Below are 22,794 nucleotides of genomic sequence, written 5' to 3'. Positions count from 1 at the left end.
GAAAGAAACGATGAAGCACAACTTCCAGAATCTAGAGTTGCAATGTGACTCAGTCACTTTGAGAATGGATCACAACGTAATATTCAACGCTTTTTGTGGGCTTACTGCAGTGGAAAGGAGTCGTTCTGGAGGCAACTTGATGATCACATTGCATGTCCAGAAAATTTATAGTACCATCCATCTCACAGCCTACAGGCCTCTTATTTCTGTAGAACAGTGGATGCATAATAACCTCTAATGGAGGTTCTTCCAAGCTCAATCTAGGGGAAATATCAGCTGTCAAAGCTGATTTAGTACTAAGTTGCAGGAAACGTGGCCCTAGGGGTCGTTTCCTTCCGGGAAACGAAACGAAACCCGGAAACGCGTACCGTACGGCCTGGAAACGCGTTTCCGGCCGTACTGCCACGTTTCCCGAAACGGAAACGTGGCAGTACGGTCGGAAACACGTTTCCAGGCCGTACAAGCCACGTTTCCCCAAATTTATGTGTTGTTTTTTAATTTTTAATTTTTTTAATTTGTTTCGTCTTGCATCTCGTAGGGGTCCAGAATACAACAGTGGTCCTTCTAAAGAATGGGATGTGGATGCAGAAAATTCTGATTTGGATCTCTCTCTTGCTGCCCTGAATATTGAGGCCGAATCTGATAGTGGAATTGGTGCATCATCTTCTTCAGCACTACCATCCACTGTTGAACATTGTGCTGCTTCTATTTTTGATGAGGATTGTTATGATGAGGATTAGTCTTTTGTGACTTGTCTCTATAGTTCTTGCAGCCTTATAGTCTTTATTGTACTTGCAGCCTCGTATACTAATATAAATAAAGGCTGATTTTGGATTTTCCTATATTTTTATTTTCATTATGTGATCATTCATGACTCATGAGTAAATGTGATGTAAATTTAATCTTAATGTTTAAATGTAATAAATTATAATCATATAATGTAAATGTATCATTCATGCTTTATGATTGCACATATATATAATAATAATTTTTAAATATTTTTAATATATATATATATATATTATTATATATATTCGCGTTTCCCTGTTTCCAAAATTTGGGGAGGTCGCGTTTCGTTTCGCTTCCCGTTTCGGAAACTTGTTTCCGTTTCCTCGTTTCGTGCAACTTAGAATCAAATGCAAGATGAAGAAAGACATGTCACACATATCTTACATACTTCATCTGAGAGCTTTGAAACAGAAAGTTCCACGTCATCAGTAATACAGCCTGCTACAAAGAAAAAGCGCAAGAGAAAGAAAATGAGAAGAAGATTTGATACATCAGACAATCGTGTGCAGCTTGATTTTCGAATAGGAAAAAGTCCTACCATATGTAGAATTGGACATGGCACATCCGACAAGCAGCCGACAGATTTGCCTGAAAGCAGGCAAATGCTCTGTATACACTATATTGAACACATCTGATGCCATGGGGCATCCTTTGTATTGTATTTCTAACCTTACTCCTTGTCATTTCAGCATTTCATTTATGTTTTAGGATTAGATTTACCTTTCCAAATAGTTAATAAATTGAAGAGCTTATATCTTTCATGTGCTTAATGTTATAGGATGATTTTTGGATGGATGCTACTTATGTTTTATTGTGTATTGCGTGGATGCAGATTCTGGATTCTCACATTCCTGCAGTGCAGCAATGTGTCCCCAAGTGGAGCCAGATGTTGACCACTATGTGTCAACTACTCATTAGCAGTACACCCTCTTTTTCGCAAAAGGGATAGCGCTTGATTGACATGTCCGTGCCATTCGACAGTCATCGTCGACTTGATCATATTTTGTTGTAAACCCAGTCTGCATGTGTGAATTGTAAATAATCTTAGCAGATATGAGTCATGTATGTAAATTGCCTAGGTGGACTTAATTTCCTAGTGATAATCTACGTTCCCGAAGGTTTTTTGTTTCATCGATCCATGATCGGCAGAGTTTTCCTTCAGCCTAACCCCAAAGCCGGAATGGATTTTGTCATTAGAATCTTAGGAGAATCCTAGTGTGTTAATCTGCTAGATTATAGTTGTGTCGCAAAACTGGGTGGTTTATGAGGGTCTATGTCAAATGGGTTTTCCCCCTTGAGATGTAAAGTTGTCTTGAGGGTTAGAAAATGTTCTAATCCCCTCATAAAAGTCCTAAGTCCTAGCTCCTAGGTGATTTTTCCAAAGGCTAAGTTCGAGGATCCATTTAAAAAATAAATTAAAAATTAAAAATTCAAAAATTAAAAAAATAACTGAAAAAATAAAAATTTTAAAAAATAAAAAAATAAAAAAATTTATAAAATAAATAAAAATTTAAATAATAAAATAAAGTAAAAACCTAAAAATAATAAAATAATAATATTTTATAGTAAATAAATGCAGAATTTCAATTTTTAATGCATTAAAAAATTCGACGGATGAGATTAAGAGATGTCTTGATCCTCATCGACGGTCGAGATTAGTTTGACATGGATCACTCGAACTAGCCGTTGGGAATTTTTCCTTTAAATAGGGTGCTAGGGGTCATTTGAGATCAGATTTGATCTGAGAGTCTGGTGCTAAAGAAAGCTCTCTTGTAGTCATTTTTGTGCAATAAAGAAGACTTTGGGGTTAAAAATCTTGCTGGTGTTACTCTTCTGGAAATGCTGTAAGATTGTTTTATTTTTTCTGCATAATTTTATTTTCAGCCATTGATGATAGCTTAATGAAGATTGATCTAGGCACAGGTATCTTGTCTGATCTTTGGGGTTTGAATGATAGTTTAGATTCTGAAATATAGTGGCAGGTATCTCCATTTGATCGGGGTTTCACTATTGTTTACTATCTCTATGTTAATGGTTGATTTTAAGCTGTGCAGGAAATCCTTTTTTCAGACTACCGGGCGTTAGGGGAAGTTCTCGGCTGAACCAGCCAACTCCCAGATTGTGTTTTTTGAAAGAGCCCAGCCAGTTCTACGCATCACTAAACTTAGCCGCGGGAGGCAGGCTTAAACTGAGAGATCGAGGATCAGGGTGATAGCCCCCGGTCTGAGCGTTGTCGTGACAATCTGTGCGACAACAAGCCCTCCTGGCCTCTGTGTCAGCTCTCTGAGGTTCTGCGCAACCTCTCTGGCCCTCTGTGTCACTTCTGTAGTGTTTGCGTGGATCACGCAGGCCCTTCTGGCCTGTGCACAGACATTGCTGGCCTCTGCGTGGCTCCCTCTGGCTCTGTGTCTGCCTCTCTGCCTCTGCGCTGGTCTTCCGACATTATCTCTGCCTCTCTGCCTCGTACTCACTGCCCTTCGATGCAATACTGATCACTGGTTCGATTTCTCTTAGCAAACCTCGCTTTAGAAAATCGAACTCACTGATCGCCCTGGTGTTTCTCTAACCGACCCTCAAGCCTCCTCTTATACTTTTTCTGTTGAGTCTTCAACGACCGAAAATACATCTCTAATCAACGACTAAGATTAGATTTGGCTTGATCCATGTCCTTTAGAACCTTCTAACCCAATTTTATATTAATACCCATTAATATTTCTATTTTCCGAAGTTTAGACTTAGGAACTTCATTAAAAATATTAATTATTTTTAATATCTCTTTCACTGAGGAGAATTTCCCCAAACCATTTCTGGGTCTTGGAGATCTCATGTGCTTTAGCCTCTCCACCAATTTTCATGGCTAGAGCACATTTGATGCTACCTCAAATCAACACTCCCTCTTAGTGAGGAATGTGCTCTAGTAATACTCCACCACTGAGCATCACCTTGAACATCCGTTACTGGTACCTGTGCTAATGCTTGGCCTTCCTGCCGAACATCCTTTGCATTGCTGTATCTTGTACTGCTGCGCATTGCTCTACCACTGTCATTGCTGCTTCTGTACGACAACTCCTCTGCATCCGTGCTGTTCCTGGTCCTTTCTCCCAACACTGCATTTGCACTGCAACCCTCTCTCATCATGCTGCATTGTGTTGCCCATAGCACTACCACTGCTACTGCTACACTACAACTCATTACTGAGACGACGGTAACTGATCTACCCAACGATTGACATCCTTGTCAGGCTAGAAACCCTCTTGATGCTGAAGCTCTCTCTGCTGCTATCTTGTGCTCCTTCTACTATCTCTGTGCTACTGCAACATCTTTGTGCCTCTCGCACCGCTGCAAACCCCTTTGTGCCTTCTTGCACTGTTGCAACGCCCTTTGTTCTTCTCACACTGTTGCAATCCCCACTGCGCTGCCTGGGACTACTGCACTCTAGCACTTTCTGCTGCTTCATCCGCATCTGCTTCTACCGACATCCGCCATCTTGCTACTGTCACTTCGGGGCTCCCGTAGCTGGATCTGATCCAAGAGTTTGGGTACTTCAAGGATACTACCCCTCATCGCCTGTAGTCCTCTTGACTACAGCTCGATGTCTCCCCACCTCTTCTTTAGAGGTACATGAGCACTCATGGCACAATCGTCATCATCCTCTACCTCCTTCTTTGCCTTCGCTGGCGCTGCCTTGGAGTCAGATGCCTCTCCCTTATTCTTCTTCCTCGGACACTGGGTTACATAATGGCCCAGTTCCCCACAGTTGAAGCACTTTATCTTGGAGAGGTCCTTTTTCTTCTTCTTCTCTTGCTGCCCTGCAGATGCCAGGGTTGCATCTTCTTCCTCCTCTTTCTTGACCCGGGCTCCTTTGTCGCTGCTTCCCGCCTTGGTCAGCCGTTTGATCTCTTCTTGGCGAAGCGCTGCCCACAGTTCTTCCCATCCTGTAAGAATCGCGCGGCCCAAAATACTTTGGACGAATGTCTCCCACTTCTCGGAGATTGCATTTAGGGCGGTCCTCAGTATTAATTCGTGATCTGACGTGGTCCCTATGGAAGTTAGTTGGTCTCGGATCTCTTGCAACCTGCTGTGGAAGTGATCTCCCTGCTTTGCCTTCTGCATCTGGTACGACCGCAGCTGATTCTCCAATAGCATCTTCCTCTGCACGTAAGTGCTCTGATACAATGTCATCAAGGTGTCCCACATTTCCTTTGCCGTATTCTTCTCGGCAGTATGTTGAACAACATGATCCTTGAACCCATCAGGGATTATGCTTTTCGCCTTGGCCATCGCATCCTCATACCTTTCGTTATCAGCTGGGTCGACTGGGATAGCCATGGTTCTCAAGGCGAAGACCTTGATGCAATGTCTATCCAGAACAGACAGGATCCTAGTCTTCCAGATGACAAAGTTGGATGCCCCGTCCAGCCTGTCCTGATCCCTCAGTCCGTTCATGGCCATCTCTGCTCTTCTTTTCAACCCCTCCGAGTCTCTACTTCCCTCCTGGAAGTTCTCTCTTCGACTCCCTCTGAGTCTCTACTTCCCTCCTGGAAGTTCTCTGCCAATAGTCGAGTCGCACCTCTCCGGTCTCCTATGCTCCTACGACACTAATCTGGATTTCTTGGCTAGAAATCCTCCTAGGTAGCAACTCCCTCTAACTTGGTTCTGTCCCGTTAGGCACTGTTCTACCTTGATAGCAATAACACCCCACCAACTTCACTCTCTACAATCTGCCCACAACTTCTTATGCCCCACAACTGAAGAACTGAACCTCTAGGCTCTGCGCAATCCCGGCAGGGCTGATTTGCTCCCCTGGCCAAACTGTGTCAACCTTCCCGGTCTCTGCATGGCTCTTTGTGAGCCTCTTCTACCTTCCTTTGCCTCTGCATTGGCCTCTCTCTAGCTCGAACTGATGTCGCAGGCCCTCTGCATCAACCTTCCTCTGCTGCTTTCTACTTAGGAACAACATCTGTCACTTGGGACAGCTGTTTCTGCTACAAATTCTCTTATTCAGCTGGCGCCTTTAGCTCTCCTGTGACCTGCAACACTCTGATACCATGTTGAAATTTCTAAGTAGTACCCGTTAGAAATTTTATCTGTATTCTTTGGTTTATTTCGCCTACTTGTTTAATTACTAACAAGTTATTTAACCATATAAATACTGAAATAAATACAATACAGTCTCAACCATTACAGATCAGCAGTTGAAAAAAATGAACAAACACACAAGGGACACCGTTATTTTTGGACAAACATCCCTGGAAAAACCCAATGCGGGAAAACCGGTGCAGCAGTTCTGAGGGTTTTATTATTAAGCAACTTTTCTTGAGTACATTGGGTGCCAAACTGGCTCACCTGACAAAGATAAAAAATCTGGCAGTAATACCTCTCTTTGGAAGCATATATTTTTAAAGTCTGCCCCACGAAACCCTCTCTAGCACAATCTGAAGCACTGTTTCAGCCCTGCTGGCCTCTGCGTCAGCCCTCTGAGGCTCTGCACAGCCTCTCTGGCCCTCTGCGTCACTTCTGTAGCCTCTGCGTGGGTCACGCAGGCCCTTTTGGCCTCTGCGCAGTCACTGTTGGCCTCTGCATGGCTCCCTCTGGCTCTGCGTCTGCCTCTCTGCCTCTGCGCTGGTCTTCTGGCACTATCTCTGCCTCTTTGCCTTGTACTCACTGCCCCTCGCTGCAATACTGATCACTGGTTTGATTTCTCTTAGCAAACCCCACTCTAGAAAATCGAACTGACTGATCACTCTAGTGTCTCTCCAACTGACCCTCAAGCCTCCTCTTATACTTTTTCTATTGAGTCTTCAATGACCGAGATTAGATCTCTAATTAATGACTAAGATTAGATTTGGCTTGATCCATGCCCTTTAGAACTTTCTAACCCAGTTTTATATTAATACCCATTAATATTTTTATTTTCCTAAGTTTAGACTTAGGAACTCCATTAAAAATATTAATTATTTTAATATCTCCTTCACCGGGTAGAATTTCCCCAAACCATTTCTGGGTCTTGGAGATTTCATGTGCTTTAGCCTCTCCACCAATTTTCATGGCTAGAGCACATCCGATGCTACCCCAAATCAACATGGACCTCATGCTTGAGGATATTGGCAAAATTGAGTGGGTGAAGAAGTGTGTGGAAGACCAGGTACATCTACAACCACTCATGGGTTTTGAACCTTATGAGAAAGCACACAGGGGGTAAAGAGCTTGTTCAACCATCACATGATTTGAAATCAACTTCCTTTCATTGCAATCCCTTGTTCAACAAAAAGCAAACTTGAGGAAGATGTTTTCATGTGATGAATGGAATTCATCTCAGTGGAGCAAAAAGGCAGAAGGGAAACAGATGGTTGACCAAGTATTTGACAAAATATTTTGGTCAAAGGTAGAGGAGATTGTGCTATTTAGTGAGCCTCTTGTCAGAGTTTTGTGGATGGTGGATAGTGATAAATCTGCTATGGGTTTTGTTTATGAGGCCATGGATCAGGCCAAGGAACAAATAAAGGCAGCATATGGGGATAAAAGACAAAAGTACATTCCTCTATGGAGAATCATTGATGAAAGATGGAACAAAAAACTCCATAGACCTTTACATGCAACTCACTGCTACTTAAATCCAAGGTATATAATTTTGGATTTCAATTCTCATTGCTTATAAGTTTTAACTTTTGCTTTTGGCTTTTAGTTTTGTTGACTTGGTGAATATGTTTTTGTTTTCTAAATTTTGAAGGTACCATTACACTACAAATTTTGAGGTTGATGGGGAGTTTTAGGGGTTGTATAAATGCATTGAGGGCATGGTCCCAGATTCTAGGGCTCAAGATCAAATTCATAACAAGCTCTTGAATTTTAGTGAGAGTCTTGGTACCTTTGGAATTTCTATGGCTATAAGAAATAGAGCAAAGCGTCTCCTAGGTCAAAATTGTTAGAATTTTCAAATTCTTATATTAATAATTTGAACATTTGATTTCGACTTTCAAATTCATTTGCTAATAATTTTTTTCCTTCCACTCTTTTTGCAGCCTATTGGTGGCAACGATTTGGTAGTGAATGCCCTCAATTGCAAAAAATTGCAATTAGAATTGAGTCAGCATGTAGTGCTTCAGGGCGTGAGTGGAATTGGAGTATGTTTGAGCGTATACACACTAAGAGGAGGAACCATTTGGAGCAAAAGCGGTTGAATGACATGGTTTTTATTTAGTACAACCTTAGGTTGAGGTGCAATCAATTGCTAAATAAAACCCCTAAAACAAGAAACATTGTCTTGGGTGACTTTGATCCAACATCAGAATGGGTTGTGGAGAGTCAACCAATAGCATTTGACAATGAAGACCTTTCTTGGTTGGACTTGGACCCACCTCCATAAGATGCAGAGGTAAATATATTAGAAGCACTAGTAACAACTTTAGGGCAAGGGGAATCAAGCCATAATCCCATTGCAGACTTGGATGCTACTCATTCTTTAGATGAGGATGAAGAGGATGAGGAAGAGGAGGAGGATGATGATTATGATGATGATTGATGATTTGATCATTAATTTGCTATAGTTGTAGCTTGTAGCATTGTAGGATGTAGTATAATACTATGATCTAACATGTTATTTTGGACTATAAAGGTGTTTTAACGCCTGCTTTTTGACGTTTGTAACATTTTTGGTTCAACGATGTTTTGCACTAAGTGTTATTTTGGGTATATGCATTATTACTTGCTATATAAATGAAACTTTTGCATATTTGTGTATATATGGTTTGGATTCATATGAATGTACATGAATATATCTGTTTTTTCTTTAAAATATGAATATTTTATGTGTTTTGTGTAAACCATTTTTTTTTTTGTTGTTTCATTTTTTTCGGTTCCGGTCCGGTTCCAACCGGTTCCCGGTCCACAAGGCTTTTCGGTTCGATGACCGGTTCAGTTCCGATAACATTGGTCCAGATGCACCATTCCATGATAATGAAGCAAATGTAGGAATAATGTGGGTGCTTAAGGTGGCCATGCCTATGAATGATGCTCTATGACTATCCGAAGTTCCATGGCTCTCAACACATCACTTGTGGGTGTCAATATGTCCCTCTAGAGGACCTGGACCCCAGTTAAGTTGCCCAGACCTATAGATGGAACCTTCTCTGCCAATTATACACAATATCTAGTGTTGTAACTTTCACCATCAGGTACATTAAACATTATTGCATCTAATTGAACTAAGCTTGAAAGAAATTGGTGTAATAACACTTCATATGTTGCATCTCTTCCAAAATTGGGGCCTTGGTCACGTAATGGTGTTGCCTCCCTAGGTAGGGGTGGCTAATAGACAACCCTATTAGGTGTTCTCTGTTGATTTGGGGTAGCATCGGATGTGCTCTAAGCCTCAAATTTTGCAAGGAGGCTTGGGCACAGGTATTCCAAGGAACCCAGAAAGTGTTTTGGTAATTTCCACCCAAAAGTGATTTTATTAAAATAATTAATATTTTTAATGGGGTTCCTAAGTCTAAACTTACGAAAATTAAAATATTAATGGGTATTAATCTAATCAGGCGTGGAACTTCTAGAAAAAACCACGGATCAAGCCAAAACAATCTGAGCCTTTGATTAAGATGTAATCTAGGCCGTTGGTTATCCAACAGGAAGATATAAGAAGCGGCTTGAAGGTCATTTGGAAAACACACAAAGAGATTGAGAAAATCAATTTTTTGAATTGAGAAGTTCTCAGGAGGAAAATCGATTGAGGAGATCTTGCAGCAAAGGGGCAGTGAGAATCCGGGAGAAGGAATTTCTGGAGAGTATGAGGCAGAGAGAGGACAGAAAGATGTCCAAAGGAAGTCTGACACTAGCCCACGCAGTGCTGATGCAGAGGCAGCGCAGTGCTTGAGGGGAAGTCGAGTTCCTGCTGAGGGAAGTCGAAGTTCAGTTGCCGGAATCTAGGGTGTGAGTCTGGGAGGCAGAAAGTCGATTTCTCAGCTAGCAGAGGATCCAGAGGAGAGGCAATGTAATACCTAGGAGGGGTGATGCAGTTTTGCATAGAGGCCACATAGAGGGTGACATAGAGCCTCTAGAGCAACAGGATTAGCCATTGATTCTCCAGTGACAGGGTGAGATCATTTCAATAGTCTTTTGTGTAGTATTCTCTCTGTATCAGATTTCTAGTTGAGCATCCTAGAATTGTACTCAGAATTTCTCCTGCATAGTAATAAACCCTTAGAGCTGCTGCACCAGTTTTCCGAGGATGTTTTATCCAAAAATAACTGTGTCCTATGTGTTGTATTTTTCTTTCTTGCTCAATATTTTGTTTTCGCATATACGTAAATTAAGTGAAGGCTGCAGATGTATTTGCTTCAATATTTACCATAGAGTACAATAAATAACTTGCTTGAATTTACAAGTAGGAGAAGTAACATCAGTTTGCTGTAGTAGGGATTCTGGCTTAGGAATTTTCACATTCTCTACCCCCAAAAGGAAGTGAGATTTCCTTGGTCCACCCTTCAATTGATAGGTGCCATGTGAATAATGATACAGTGGAGAGGAAAGAACTCCATGGCCAAGTGCCATGGTCAAAGGGACCGACCATGATGGAATACCTCATCCTGGGTGTATAAAGGTGAGGAGGGAGCAATTATGGATGCATGAGTTACCTCAGCTTTGTTTTTCCACCCCTTTATATTGCATTTTACTTTTTCTTGATTTTTTCTTGTATTACTGCTCATAGCTCGAGGGATGAGAACTTGCTTTATATGATGTATAATAGTTATTACCCCCTTTAGGATAGGGTAGTTCATTGCCCATCAAGGATTGGGACATGCACGAGCTCTTTGTCTTCTATGGGATAGGGCAACACTGGCCTAGGAACTAGGTGATGGCCATATGATAGAGGTAGAGCTCATGCTTGACTTTTGCTCACATGCTAATTTGTAAGTCTTGACCATCTTATGCATTTTGATTTTTCTTTTGTTTTTCTTGTGGCCATCATATGCTCTTTCTTTTTCTTCTAGTTGCATCAACCTCCTAGGGTGCATTGTCAGACCCTACCTAAGGTATGAGTATGTGTGTTTGCCAAATCCCAATGAACTAATGGTTAGTTGACTTGACAAAGGGAGGTGGATTAGGGGCTCATAATGTAAGATAGAAAGTGGTAAGTATGCAATAGGGATAGATGGGGCTATGCTATCTCGATCATGGTTTCCCAAGAAGTACCCCTTCTTAAAGCCATAGGCCATTAGGGGAGGTTCCACTAGACTAGGATTGAAAATTAACCCCCCATTTAAGGCGAGGGAACAAAACTATGACTAAGACCCTTCCTTCTTCCAAGTTACCCCATAATCCATGCCAAAATGCCCAAATACAAACAAGCATAATCACCTGATTACATAATGAATAAAGTTCCTTTTGATCAGATTTCAGAAGCCCACCTTCCAACATGTGCTTTGACAAATGGTTGACGAAACATATGATTGATATAGGTGGTGGAGATATGAATGGCTTGTCACATCAGCTACAAAGTGGCACTCGGGGGCTGCTGGCTACTAGCTGGAGTAGATGAATAGGAGAAAAGCTTCTCCTAGGGGTCACCCACTTTTGATGGGTAACAAGGCTTATTTCATTTTTTCATGATCAATCACTCATCACGCTCTCTGCTCTTTGGGAGTGCGTATTAGTCTTTGTCTATTCTACTTGGCCAAAATGTGATTTTTTATGGTGTGAATTGGTCTTTGAGATGATATCTTGCTCGAGAATGGTTTCTTGGGATTGATTGAAGTGATTCTTGTGGACAATTTTGTAAGTTTATCACACATTTTCTATATTTTGCATCTTATATTTGTGTAATAGGGTTTCTATATGTGCCATGATATAAATTGCTGAATTTATGTTGAAATTTTGCTCCTCTATGATATGTAAAATTATTTTCCTAGAATCCTCTAAGAGAATTCTAAGTGCGCATCTCTTAAATTTACAATCTACCCTCATAAGAAAGATGCTAGGGCTTATAAGTGGATTCTCTATTCATCCCACCCACTTCAACAAAGCCATTATCATTAGTTTTTCCCTAGAATACTCCATTTTCCCATTTAAAACAAGGTGCTAGTCATAGTAGTGTTGATCAAAGTCTATTCTTTAATAGATTTATCCTTCCTCTTAAACTCTAGATATTCAGGGTTATCGTTATGGTTTATGTGAAATATTGCTAAAGGGTAATTTACCTTTGATGCACCATTGCTCTTTAAATAGGAATTGGAGTAAATACTTGTCTAAAAGAAAAATCTAGCATTCTTTGCTTGCTAAACTCTATTTTTGGGGCTGATCTCATCATCCTTTTGTTGTTTGATGCATGTTTCAGCCATAGAACTCCAATGTAAATCCTAGATCCTTAATATCTAATTGAAGGTCATGTTCCTTTGTTGATTTGCCATTGAAAGATATATATTTTATTTATTTATTTTATTTTTTATTTTTTCTGGTTGTCATATGACATCGCTTTCATTATCATTGAAAATCTGCAAAACCCTAACATATAACAACCCTATGATTCACTTAATTCGTCTAGGGATAGAATGCTTGAACTTTAGTAGAGATTATATAAGCCATCTAGGCTTTGCTGGTACTATATCTGTCACGGCCCTAGTGGCCTAGTCGCTCGGGATGCGCTGCATCGACAAGTCTCTAGCGCTGAGTTAAGAACGCTGGCGACTTGAACATCTGGACTATGCCTCTCATCGAACCTTAACTTATATTAAGAGTTCTTGTGTTAATTATGTTATGTGTTTATGTGCAGAAAACATAAACCCCAACTTTCATATGCACAAATAAAAGTGAGCCAAAATGATACACAACAATAGAATCAGGAGGGGGAAACTCCCAAAAATCTCCCCAACTACTATATAAAATATATCACAGTATTTTACACAGTAAACACTTCAACAGCCGAACCGTGGGCGCCTTAAACTAGGCCTGCCCGCATGTAAATGACCCAAACAAAATAACCAGCTCGCCTGCTGGCGGGGCGCATGCCTTGCGCCCTCCTTTATCCGTGTTTGTCGCCCTCTCGTTCGCTGCCCAAGCCGCAGGTCCGAACTATTTCAAACACTACTTGTTCGATGGTCGAATGCCTTGACTCCAATCAGTGTTGTCTTATTTATATGGTCCGTCGCCTTGCCATTTGGTTGGGCTGACGTGTTCAAACTTCACATATGAACCGACACCTCCTCCTTATGTTGGCTGACATGACTTGTACGCATATCGTGTAGCACTAGCCCTCGACGTGTCGTGTACTCCACTCAACGCCTGCACATGTGGTCTCGGTGCCCATGTTGGGCGTGTGCCTCATGGGCCCGGCCTCGCCCTACTCGCCCAATGTCGCTCTACACTTTCCTGTGTGCTCGCCCACCCAACTTGTCTGTGCTTGCCCGCTTGACTCGCCCAATGCGCTTGTCCAACCCAGTGTGCCTGACTCACCCGTCTTTCCCGTGCGCCTGCCCATCACTTGCCTAGCGACATGGGCATGCACACCTGCAATGTTGACTTGTGGGTGCTCGAGGGTGTAGCTAAGTCAGAGGCCTGAAAATATCCAAATCATTAAGCCCCGTCAATCACTTTGAGCCATTCTTATTGAATACCCTTTAGTTGATTCTCTTAGGGAAGTCTTCCTTGTGGTTGAATACCACTAAATAGCTGAAGAAAGGCTGCTGATGTGACGATGGCAGACAATCTCCTGTTGCCCTAAGGTCTTGTTTTTGCCTAATGGGGCTTTGCATTAGGCTGCTAGATTTTGTGGCATCAGGTACCTAACATGAATATGGGAGGTTGTGAGTAAATTCAATGTTGTCTTTTAGCTAGTCTAGTTGACCAGTCCGGTTCCCACTAGATCTTCTGCACCCTTTCTTAGTAAGTCATTATTACTTTTGAGTTTCCTTGTAATATTGCTCTGTTATAATTTCAGACCAGGCCAAGTTTGATGGTTCCTATTACTCTGATTGCTTGTCTAGTCTTAGGCAAGTGACTTCTTTTGATTGTGAATCAGTTTGACTCAACGAGTTTCAGGCATACTCACCAAGTCTTGAGTCCTATTTATTCAATTATTGTTGCCTGACGGTTTAGTCTTTAACATGATAGCTGGCTTGAATACATATTAGATTGAATTAAACCATGAAAAGGTATCTTGTGTACATACATCCCATAGTTCTTCCTATAACGACATAGTATTTGAGTACTTCCAAATATGTCACATGTATTGATATCTTAATAGAGAGGAGAATGCCATTAATGATGAAAATGGAAGTCAATCAATATAAAATAACAAGCACCATTTCTGGTGAGATAGTAATTTTGTGATTGACCATCCCTTATTTCTTATCCCCCTTTGTGTGTATGACTAACCTTTTGTACTTCTTCATGGTGCCTTATTCTCAGCTTATGGTATCCTTCTAATTATAATCATGGAGTGTTCCATTTATTATGTTTTCTAATTTTTAGTCAACAGTGATGTCTATGTGTTGTATGCATGTACATCCTTCTCAATAATTGTCCTCGTTGTCATTGATGAATTTCTCATGAATGAGTCTAACTTTCTAGGTATTCAAAAGTGATTCAATTGTCTGTGTACAAGTAGATATTGGATGAGTAAGTTATGCAAAATCTTAAGAATGGGTCATCTGCATGTTGTACACCTTTTGTAGCTCTTCTACATATCATTCATATACTTTGCAAGCCACCCTTTGTGTATTGGCACAAGGGATTTTTTTCCATCAGCATCAGGGATTTTGTATGTACAAACATTATGCCAAAGGTCTAAATCTGGAATGTAGTCATCAGCAGTGCAGTATTCCTTATTTATTGACGAATTCTTCATGTCGACTCTATCCAACGTAGTCAGTGTTATGATGCTCATGGGCAATACCTGCATTTATGAATGATGAAGGTGCAAAATGTTTCATACAACACCATTGTTGATGTTGTTGGTCAATTGGCTACTTCTGTGGCAGCCAGTGTCAGGTTTGAATTTCCTTGGGTGCACTAGTCTATGCTGATAAGTTTACTAGGGATGCCATCCATGAATGTGGGGAAATATCCCTTGGCTTTCCCTGCAAGATTTTCCTTAGAAAAAAATTACTGAAATCCTTCTGTTCATCTCATCGATGTCAATTGTGCATTGAGCAGAATAGTAGTTTACCTCATTTGCAAAATCCAACGATGAGATATTGTCTTTGTGGTGCTGGTGCTTTGATAGGGTAACGTGGTCCTAGGCGCACTGCCCTGAAAAGTGAATAAATACGACAGAAATAAGATATCTGAACTGGAAATCAATTTTCTGGGCTGGGACAAATGAAACTTTTCACTCGAATTTTGTGTTTTTTTTAAGAGAGATGATGTAAATTCATTATTTTTATTAAGTTTTTTAAATTTTTGTTGAAATACTATAGGACATTCACCCCTTTCAAATTTAAATACATATATTTGCAGGTGGTTTCTTTGTGAGGAGCATTGCAAATGGTTTCAGCCCATTATACTTTGTTGTAAGGAATGATAATGAAGTCCTGGCAACAGAAGAGCCTTGTGATTTGACCTTTGAATTTGGGGATGGGCAGCTGCAACTTCTTGACCTTCCTCTAAGCTTTCCCATGCCAGGTAAAAATATTATTTTTATTTTGCGTTGTTTTAATTGGTTACATCCCTTTTAAACATATTGCCTTTTATCGTCTTTGTCTTTATAGACAGGGATTTTACATTAAGAGCACCTTTTTTTACTCTTTTTGAGAGGGGATCTGGCTATTTTAAGCAGACTTGTACTCATTTCTTATTGAAAAATTAGTTTTATGATATTCTCAACTTTTGTGCAGTTCAACTAGTTGCTTGTTTTTTTTCTTATTTTAAAATTGCCATCAATTTATGTATCTTGCAACTACCAACCATTGTTATCAGAACTGGACCAGAACTGGCAAGACCAGCCGGTCTGACCAGTTCCAGGGCCATACCAGTCTGGTTCAGAGTTTCAAGGATGATTCCATAGTGAACTGGCCAGTTTCATATGGCAATGTACAATGCAGTTAGGGATCAGCAATAATCAATTGAAAATAAAAATAAAAATTAAAGTGAAGGGTCTGTTCCATACAGTGTAGCTAGGTGTAGAAAATTGTAGGCCCAACCCAGTTTCAGTTTTTCGAATTGCATCAGTTTAATGCCCAACCTGTTGATTTTGCTTATAATAGAAACTGATTTTCTAATCTGATAATTACTTGCCATGATTTGTATTCTCAAGTTATCTTATGTCACTTACATCATTAAGTAATTATACATAGAAAATCTCAACTATTATGCAATAATAACCATACGATCATACAGAGACAGCCTAACACAACAAGAGAATCAAGATTACTCTGGCAAAACCCAACGTTGAGAAAAACGCAGCCAACTTTTCTTATAAGGAGAATTCAATCTTCAGCAAAGTTTATAAATTGTCTAGAAATCTGTGCCAATTTCCAAGCTTAAATACCAGTAAATCCTGGTCAAAGGAGATAGACAATATCAGAGTTCTGTTTTGTTTTTGTCAAATCTGGTCAACAAAATGAACTTCAGCCTTGTTCTGATTCTGGTCAACTGTGGTCAAGGAGGCTGAATTTTGGTCCTGCAACTCCCTCAGAAATCTTGGTCAACTGTCTCAGTTGACCTGTGGTCAATCTTGGTCAAACAGGTTTGATCAACATCCTTATTTATGCCCTAATATACGGTCAACAGGCCAGTCAAAGATGCCCAGTACCCAGTCAAAGATTCTATAAGTCAAGCAGTCCAGATAATGCCAAAGTCAATGCTGGTCAACAAGTCAAACTTCATTTTCAGATTTTGGTGGTCAACTTTAGAAATTTTCTGCTCCTTCGCACGTGTGAACAGATGACTTCTTGCTCTTGGTGAGTGATCTGAATTGGTGCTAAGTGAGGAAGACGAATGGTCTATTTATAGTGGTCAAATGGGTGCACTTTTGATCAAGGGTCACCTCTAATGGTGTGGCCGACTTAGGCTTCTTGGAGCCTATATAAGCCAATATGAAAAATTTAATTTTCTTTTAATATTTATAATTTCTCTTTGCTGATTTGGAGGGCTCCTTGGCATGCAGGAATACCTCCTGAGGCTACAAAAATCTATACTCCCTCTTAGCGAGGGAGGTATTCTCCTGCAATAGATTTCCCTTTAGCTGGGAACTCTCCTTCATAAGAAAAGTTTCATGAGCTTGTCATAATGATGCATGTCCTTTTGATTAACAAAAATATACAAGGTCGGCCAAGTTCCTTTATGGCTCCTCAGGCAAATATATCAAACTCCTTTGGTCATGACCTTAGTCTACGCATTAAATCTTTTAACTTCTCAAGGGAATTTGCCTTTGGACCATTCTGTTGATTTTGGGTAGTGTTGACCCTGCCGCCTACACCTACCTACAAATCAGTGAGAAAAGCTTTCAACCTCACAAGGTGTGGTTGGTGGCAGGGAACTCGGAGAAGGGGCTGTCACACTAATCCTGACTCTCTCCATTTGAGCTATCTCCTAGGTTAACTAAGGGGGGTGGTCCCTAATGAAAAGTTAATTTAAAAAGGATGTGAGTTTCTAGGAGAATTGTTAGAGTTAAATAGATTATCTCTTTAAGATTTATAAGCAAAAAATTGATATGAACAATAACCATCATAAGATAAACCATGAAATGCATAAACAACCAGTGCCTTCAAAGTATTTGCTCTTTTAGAAATGAAATTGTATTTTGCTTAAAATGAAGTGAAATGCTTTCAAATGGAAAGCCAAAATAAACCTGAAAAGTGAAACTCTAAATTGTTAGCACAAGATATTATAAATGCTTTCAAGATGAATAAGTCTACAAATCAAAGCATGGAAGCTATCTTGCTCAAAAGGATACAAAAATAACTCAAATGTTACAGAAATAATCTACAAGAGGCTAGGCCAAAGAGTATGAGCAAGCTCTCCTCTTTGACTAGCCATGACTTAGCTCTTTGAAATAGCCAGATATTGATAAATGAAGTACAATACGTAAAAAATATTTTTTTTCAAGTTTGATATTTTGATGCAAGAAATAAAAGCTTTAAGAAACTTGAAAGAATCCCTACAAGACACAAATAAGATATAGATGAGACTTTGGAATTCAAAACATGCAGGTTTTCCTTGAATATTTTTCAAGAATGGGTTGATTCCTCTGAGAATTCCCCTCACACTTGAAAAGCTTGACCAAATAATGATTCATCTACAAAACTTCACCACAAATCATTAAATCGACATGAAATTAAATAAGTGCAGTGGAAAGAATTCCTAGAGATACATTTATTATCCACTAGAAGATTTCTTTTCCTAAAGCAAATAATTAATTCTTATGCTAATATGAGATAGCTGCATACTAACATAACTTGAAACAAGCATGAAAGAAATAATGATATGAGTAAATAAATAGAAGCATAACAACAAATCAAGAATTTACCACACATGCAAGGAGAAGAACACCATCACGCTTTACCCCAAAGACTATTGTATTATATTGCAAGTAGTGAATACAATCACGCAAAGTCTCCTCAAGCACAATAGCTCGCATTACATGATACAATATGAGAGCCCATGGCTCTATTATATAGAGAGTTGGGAGCAAATCCCAATGAAGAATAACAATGACAAATGACATTGGAGCCAATCCCAATGTAGAAGTGATTAAACAAATGGCATGGGGTGACAATTCCAAAGAGAAATTCGAATGTGTTAAATGGAGCTCCAATGCCAATTGTAAAAATTGAATTCTGGCAAGTGGACATCATTTTCTTCTTTCCTTGTGTACTAAATTCGAATTTTATGATAGAATGACAAGTGTGTATGGATGGTAACCCATGTGGGGCCAATTTCCCACAAAAATCTCCACCGAATATTCTCCCAAATCCTTCCAAATGTGCATTAACTTCACAAATTCGAATTTCCAAGTAAGCAACTTTCTCCTTTAATGCCATAAATTCGATTTTATTTGAGCACGTCCTTTCCTTGATTTTAGGAGTCCACATCACCTTGGGACTTCACTTTAACTCCCTCATAATTTTTTACCTCATTTCCACAACATTTAGCATGTGTGAATATTTATTTTTCTCCATTTATTTAATTTCTGGCTTAATTAATTGTCAGATTTCCCACTAAACATAGGAAAAGTGGGTTTCGAGGGTTCAAAACACATTTTTAACGCATCATAATGTGTCATAGTAGAAAATTGAGAGTGAGAGGTGTAATTTTGATTACTCATACCCCATACAACTTCTCTAGACTACACTTATTACAATTTAAATACAATTTTATTTGCAATTTTTGACCAGCGAAAAATCTAAAAAATTAAAAGATGACTACCTAGACCTAACCAAATTCCACGAATTTTTTTGTGTGATTTGGTATGGTAATATACATAGACTCTAAACACTAAGATGTGTTAGGGGCTCAACCTTCAAACTGTCACACTGGCTTTGGGGAAAAACGTGAGTGAAAAACCTAGAAAATTATCTGTCTCTGAAAAAGAAGGGATAATTAACCAGATAAAAAAAATACTCCAAGGTGTATTCAGTTGCTGATCGAGTCCCAACATTTTAGGCCTGTTACAGACTCAAAAACTCATCATTACTAGTATTACTTATTATAATTCCCCGCAGGGTGTGGAATCTGGGTACAAGAAAGATGATGATAAGATAGAAGTAGAGTTAAAAAGCTCTGTTGACTGATGATATTTGATGGTACAGGTGTCCTCTGGATCATCCTTGGGCATGGAGTCTTTATTTAATCATCAGGTGCCACTCGAGTGGTCAACATTTGGCTCCATATGAGGATGCATGTTAGATACAAAGTGATAGTGTGCAAGAACCTAGAATTTGCATCAACCGACAAAAGACATATATCAACAGTATCCATTCAAATTATCATCAAATGAAATAAAGTACATAAATGAAGACATGGAAATTTATTCTAAGAGCATAAATGATAATTTATTCACGAAATAAAACTAATTAAACAAAAATGACAAGGGATAAAGTTAGAAATATGATACAAAAAGCCCCGTAGCATCAGATGTCCTCAATGAAGTTCATGTTGAGAACCTGCTTAGTTTTAGGCAGATCCATGGGCTGCTTTTCTGATGTGCCCTGTCCAATTCTGAATATTTGAGGACTTTGATCAATCCCAACACTGTGTTGTACATGGCCATCAGATTTACCAAATCCTTTCCGCTTTTTTCTTTTCTTCTTAATAGATTGTGATGTTGATGTTGAGGTGATCAAAGTAGACCTTTCTATCCAATTTTGAAGATGCTCTGATGGAAAATTCGAAATATCCAAGACTTCTTTGACTTACCTTTGTCCATTCTGCTTATGCTCTGACATGGGTGATGGATCAATCTCATAAGTATAAATGCGATTCCCCTCAGTTTCCTTGTGTTAATTTTAGGTATGTTTTATGCTTAGAACAATTTATTTCAATTTTCACAATTAGCTCAATATTTTTTCCAGATTAGCAATCACATCATCATTTAAGTAAACTACAGATAGAACATAAACATAAATCGCAGAAGACAAGAGGACACAAGATGTGGCGCTAGCCAGTGACAAACCCCAATGCGGGGAAACCCTTGATCAATTCTTCTTATATGTTCTTCAATAGTTCAGCAGAGAGAGAAAGAGATAGTACATTTACAACAGAAGTCAACACTTTGACTTATCTAGATAAGAGCATAGATCATCTCTAAGAAGATGATACATGAGATCAGTTGAAGACATGCTGCTTCAACTGATTCTCCAAGGTGACTCCTTCACCTATCATTGTGTTGCATCTCGTCATCATGTTGCACCTCACCGTGCTGCACCATGCTGCATCCATCATCATAATGCTGGACTTCATGACCATGCTGTACACATCATACTGCTGCACCTTATGCTGCACTGTTGTACCATGTGTCATTGTTGAACCATGTTGTCATACAACATGTCTCATGTCCTTGCAGCACCATGCTATCCATGATGTCCATGCTTTCTATGCTGCACAATGCTTGCTGCTGTCCCATGTGCCTTTGTTGCCATGTCACAGCTACTGTCCCACTTTGCCTTAACATTCCTTTGCTGTCCCATTTACTAGCACACTATACCTTGCTGTTGTCCAATGAGTTTGTAGCACCATGCTTGGCTGTTGTCCCATTTGTAGCCTTGTTGTACCATGTCCTAGGACCCTCATCCATTATCTTGCCTAGGGTTTTGTGCATGTACCAATCTGGTTAGGGCACACCAACAAGCCTACATCAGTGCCCTAATCTTCTCCAAACAGGCTGCTTACTTCAGCTGAAGGTTTCAAGGTATCCAAGGTGATGTTGTAGGACTTGGGCACCTCCACAAAGCTCCTTACAACACTCAGCTCAGACCTGAAGCAATCTTCCCACTTCAGCATTGTAAACAAGCCTAACATATAGGGAGAATACCCCTATTTTGCCTTGCTGTCCTTAGAGATGACTGCGGCCTAGTTAGGAGGTCCTTTCTAGGCCACTCGGCCATCTAAAATTCATCTCCCAACGGCTGCTATAGTAGTCCCTCATCGCGGCCTGATTTTCAAGGTAAGACTGCTCCAACGTGTCACTAAAATGACCTCAAATAAGTCCTATGACTGCGACTCTTCTAGCAAGGGAACTCAGCCCTCCTTCACCCTGAAACAGGCCTTAAACCAACTGCGTTTGGCCCTTAAACTTACCTCAGAGATACGCTGTCTAAGTCTGACACGTTAGAAATCCTTCATGCACTTTATCTGATTTATTCCTTCCTATTTGTTATTTTTCCTTAACAAGTTATTTACAATGTAAATACTGAAAATAAACACCAATGCATTCTCAACATATTACATATCAACAACTAAAAGAAACAAGAACAAACACACCACATGACACCATTATTTTTGGACCAATGTCCCCGGAAAAACCCAATGCGGGAAAATCGGTGCAGCTATCTAAGGGTTTTCTTATTAAGCAATATCAGAGTACAATCTGGGTGCCGAAACTGGCCTACCCAACAAAGAATTTCCTTAGCAGCTATACCTTAGTTTGAGAGAAATCTCTTGGCTGGAATTTCAGAAAATCCTTTCGACAGCTCCTGAGCACAAAACTGCTCTGCAACCCCAGCTTCTGCCCAATCTGGATTGCATCATTCCCTCTCTGTCTCACGCTGGCCCTACGTCAGCGTTTCTTGGCCTGTGTCCGCCCCAGGAGGCCCTGCGTCAGCTTTCTAGGCCTTTGCGTCAGACACGCTGGCCTCTATGGTGCTCTGCGTAGCACTTGGCTGCCTCTTCGTGGCCCTGAGTGAGCCCTTGCTGGCTCTGCACCACTCTCTTTGGTTGATGCACTGCTCTCCCGACACAATCTCTGCCTTCTCTGTTTCTCTGTACTCAATGCCCCTCAGCTGCTCTCTCGATCACTGATTCTATCTCTCGTAGCAAACTCCGCTCTAGAGAATAGAATGATTGATCACTTTGATGTCTTCTCCAAGTGACCCTCAAGCCTCCTCTTATACTTTTCCTGTTGACATCTCAACGGTCGAGATTAAGTCCCTAATCAACGGCTAAGATTAGATCTGGCTTGATCCATGTCTTTTGGACCATTCTAACACAGATTCATATTAATACACATTAATATTTTATTTTCCCTAAATTTAGACTTAGGGACTCTGTTAAAATATTAATTATTTTAATATCTCCTGATCTGTTTAGAATCTGCCCAAACCCTTTCTGGCTATTGGAGATCTCATGTGCCCCAACCTTTCACCAAATTCTGTGGCTGGAGCACATCCGATGCTACCCCAAATCAACACTCCCTCTTAGCGAGCTCTGTGCTCTAGCAATACTTCTCACTGACTAAGTAACCGGATTCGTCCTAAACCCCCTACGAATCCCAAATCCAGCAAATCCGACACGATTCGGTCCAGATTCGTGTCCAAATCATATGACACGTCATGTCCTTTTCCGCTACGTCGAATC

The 22,794-nt window shown here is 40.1% G+C and overlaps 1 protein-coding gene across 1 annotated transcript in view; it reads left to right on the top strand.

Moving 5' to 3' along the window:
- The window catches only part of LOC149243445 (uncharacterized), a 142,454-nt gene that overhangs the window by 87,893 nt on the left and 31,767 nt on the right, over window positions 1-22,794 (top strand). Inside the window, exon 7 of the mRNA XM_089374517.1 lies at window positions 15,241-15,405. Coding sequence (XP_089230643.1) covers window positions 15,241-15,405 — 165 coding nt within the window. The remainder of the gene's footprint in view (window positions 1-15,240; window positions 15,406-22,794) is intronic.

This window comes from Pinus tabuliformis, chromosome 8, assembly GCF_031772625.1.
Source record: "Pinus tabuliformis cultivar Carrire ecotype Pingquan chromosome 8, CPIR1, whole genome shotgun sequence".
Lineage (NCBI taxonomy): Eukaryota > Viridiplantae > Streptophyta > Pinopsida > Pinales > Pinaceae > Pinus > Pinus tabuliformis.
This window is presented reverse-complemented; position numbering and strand designations above follow the sequence as displayed.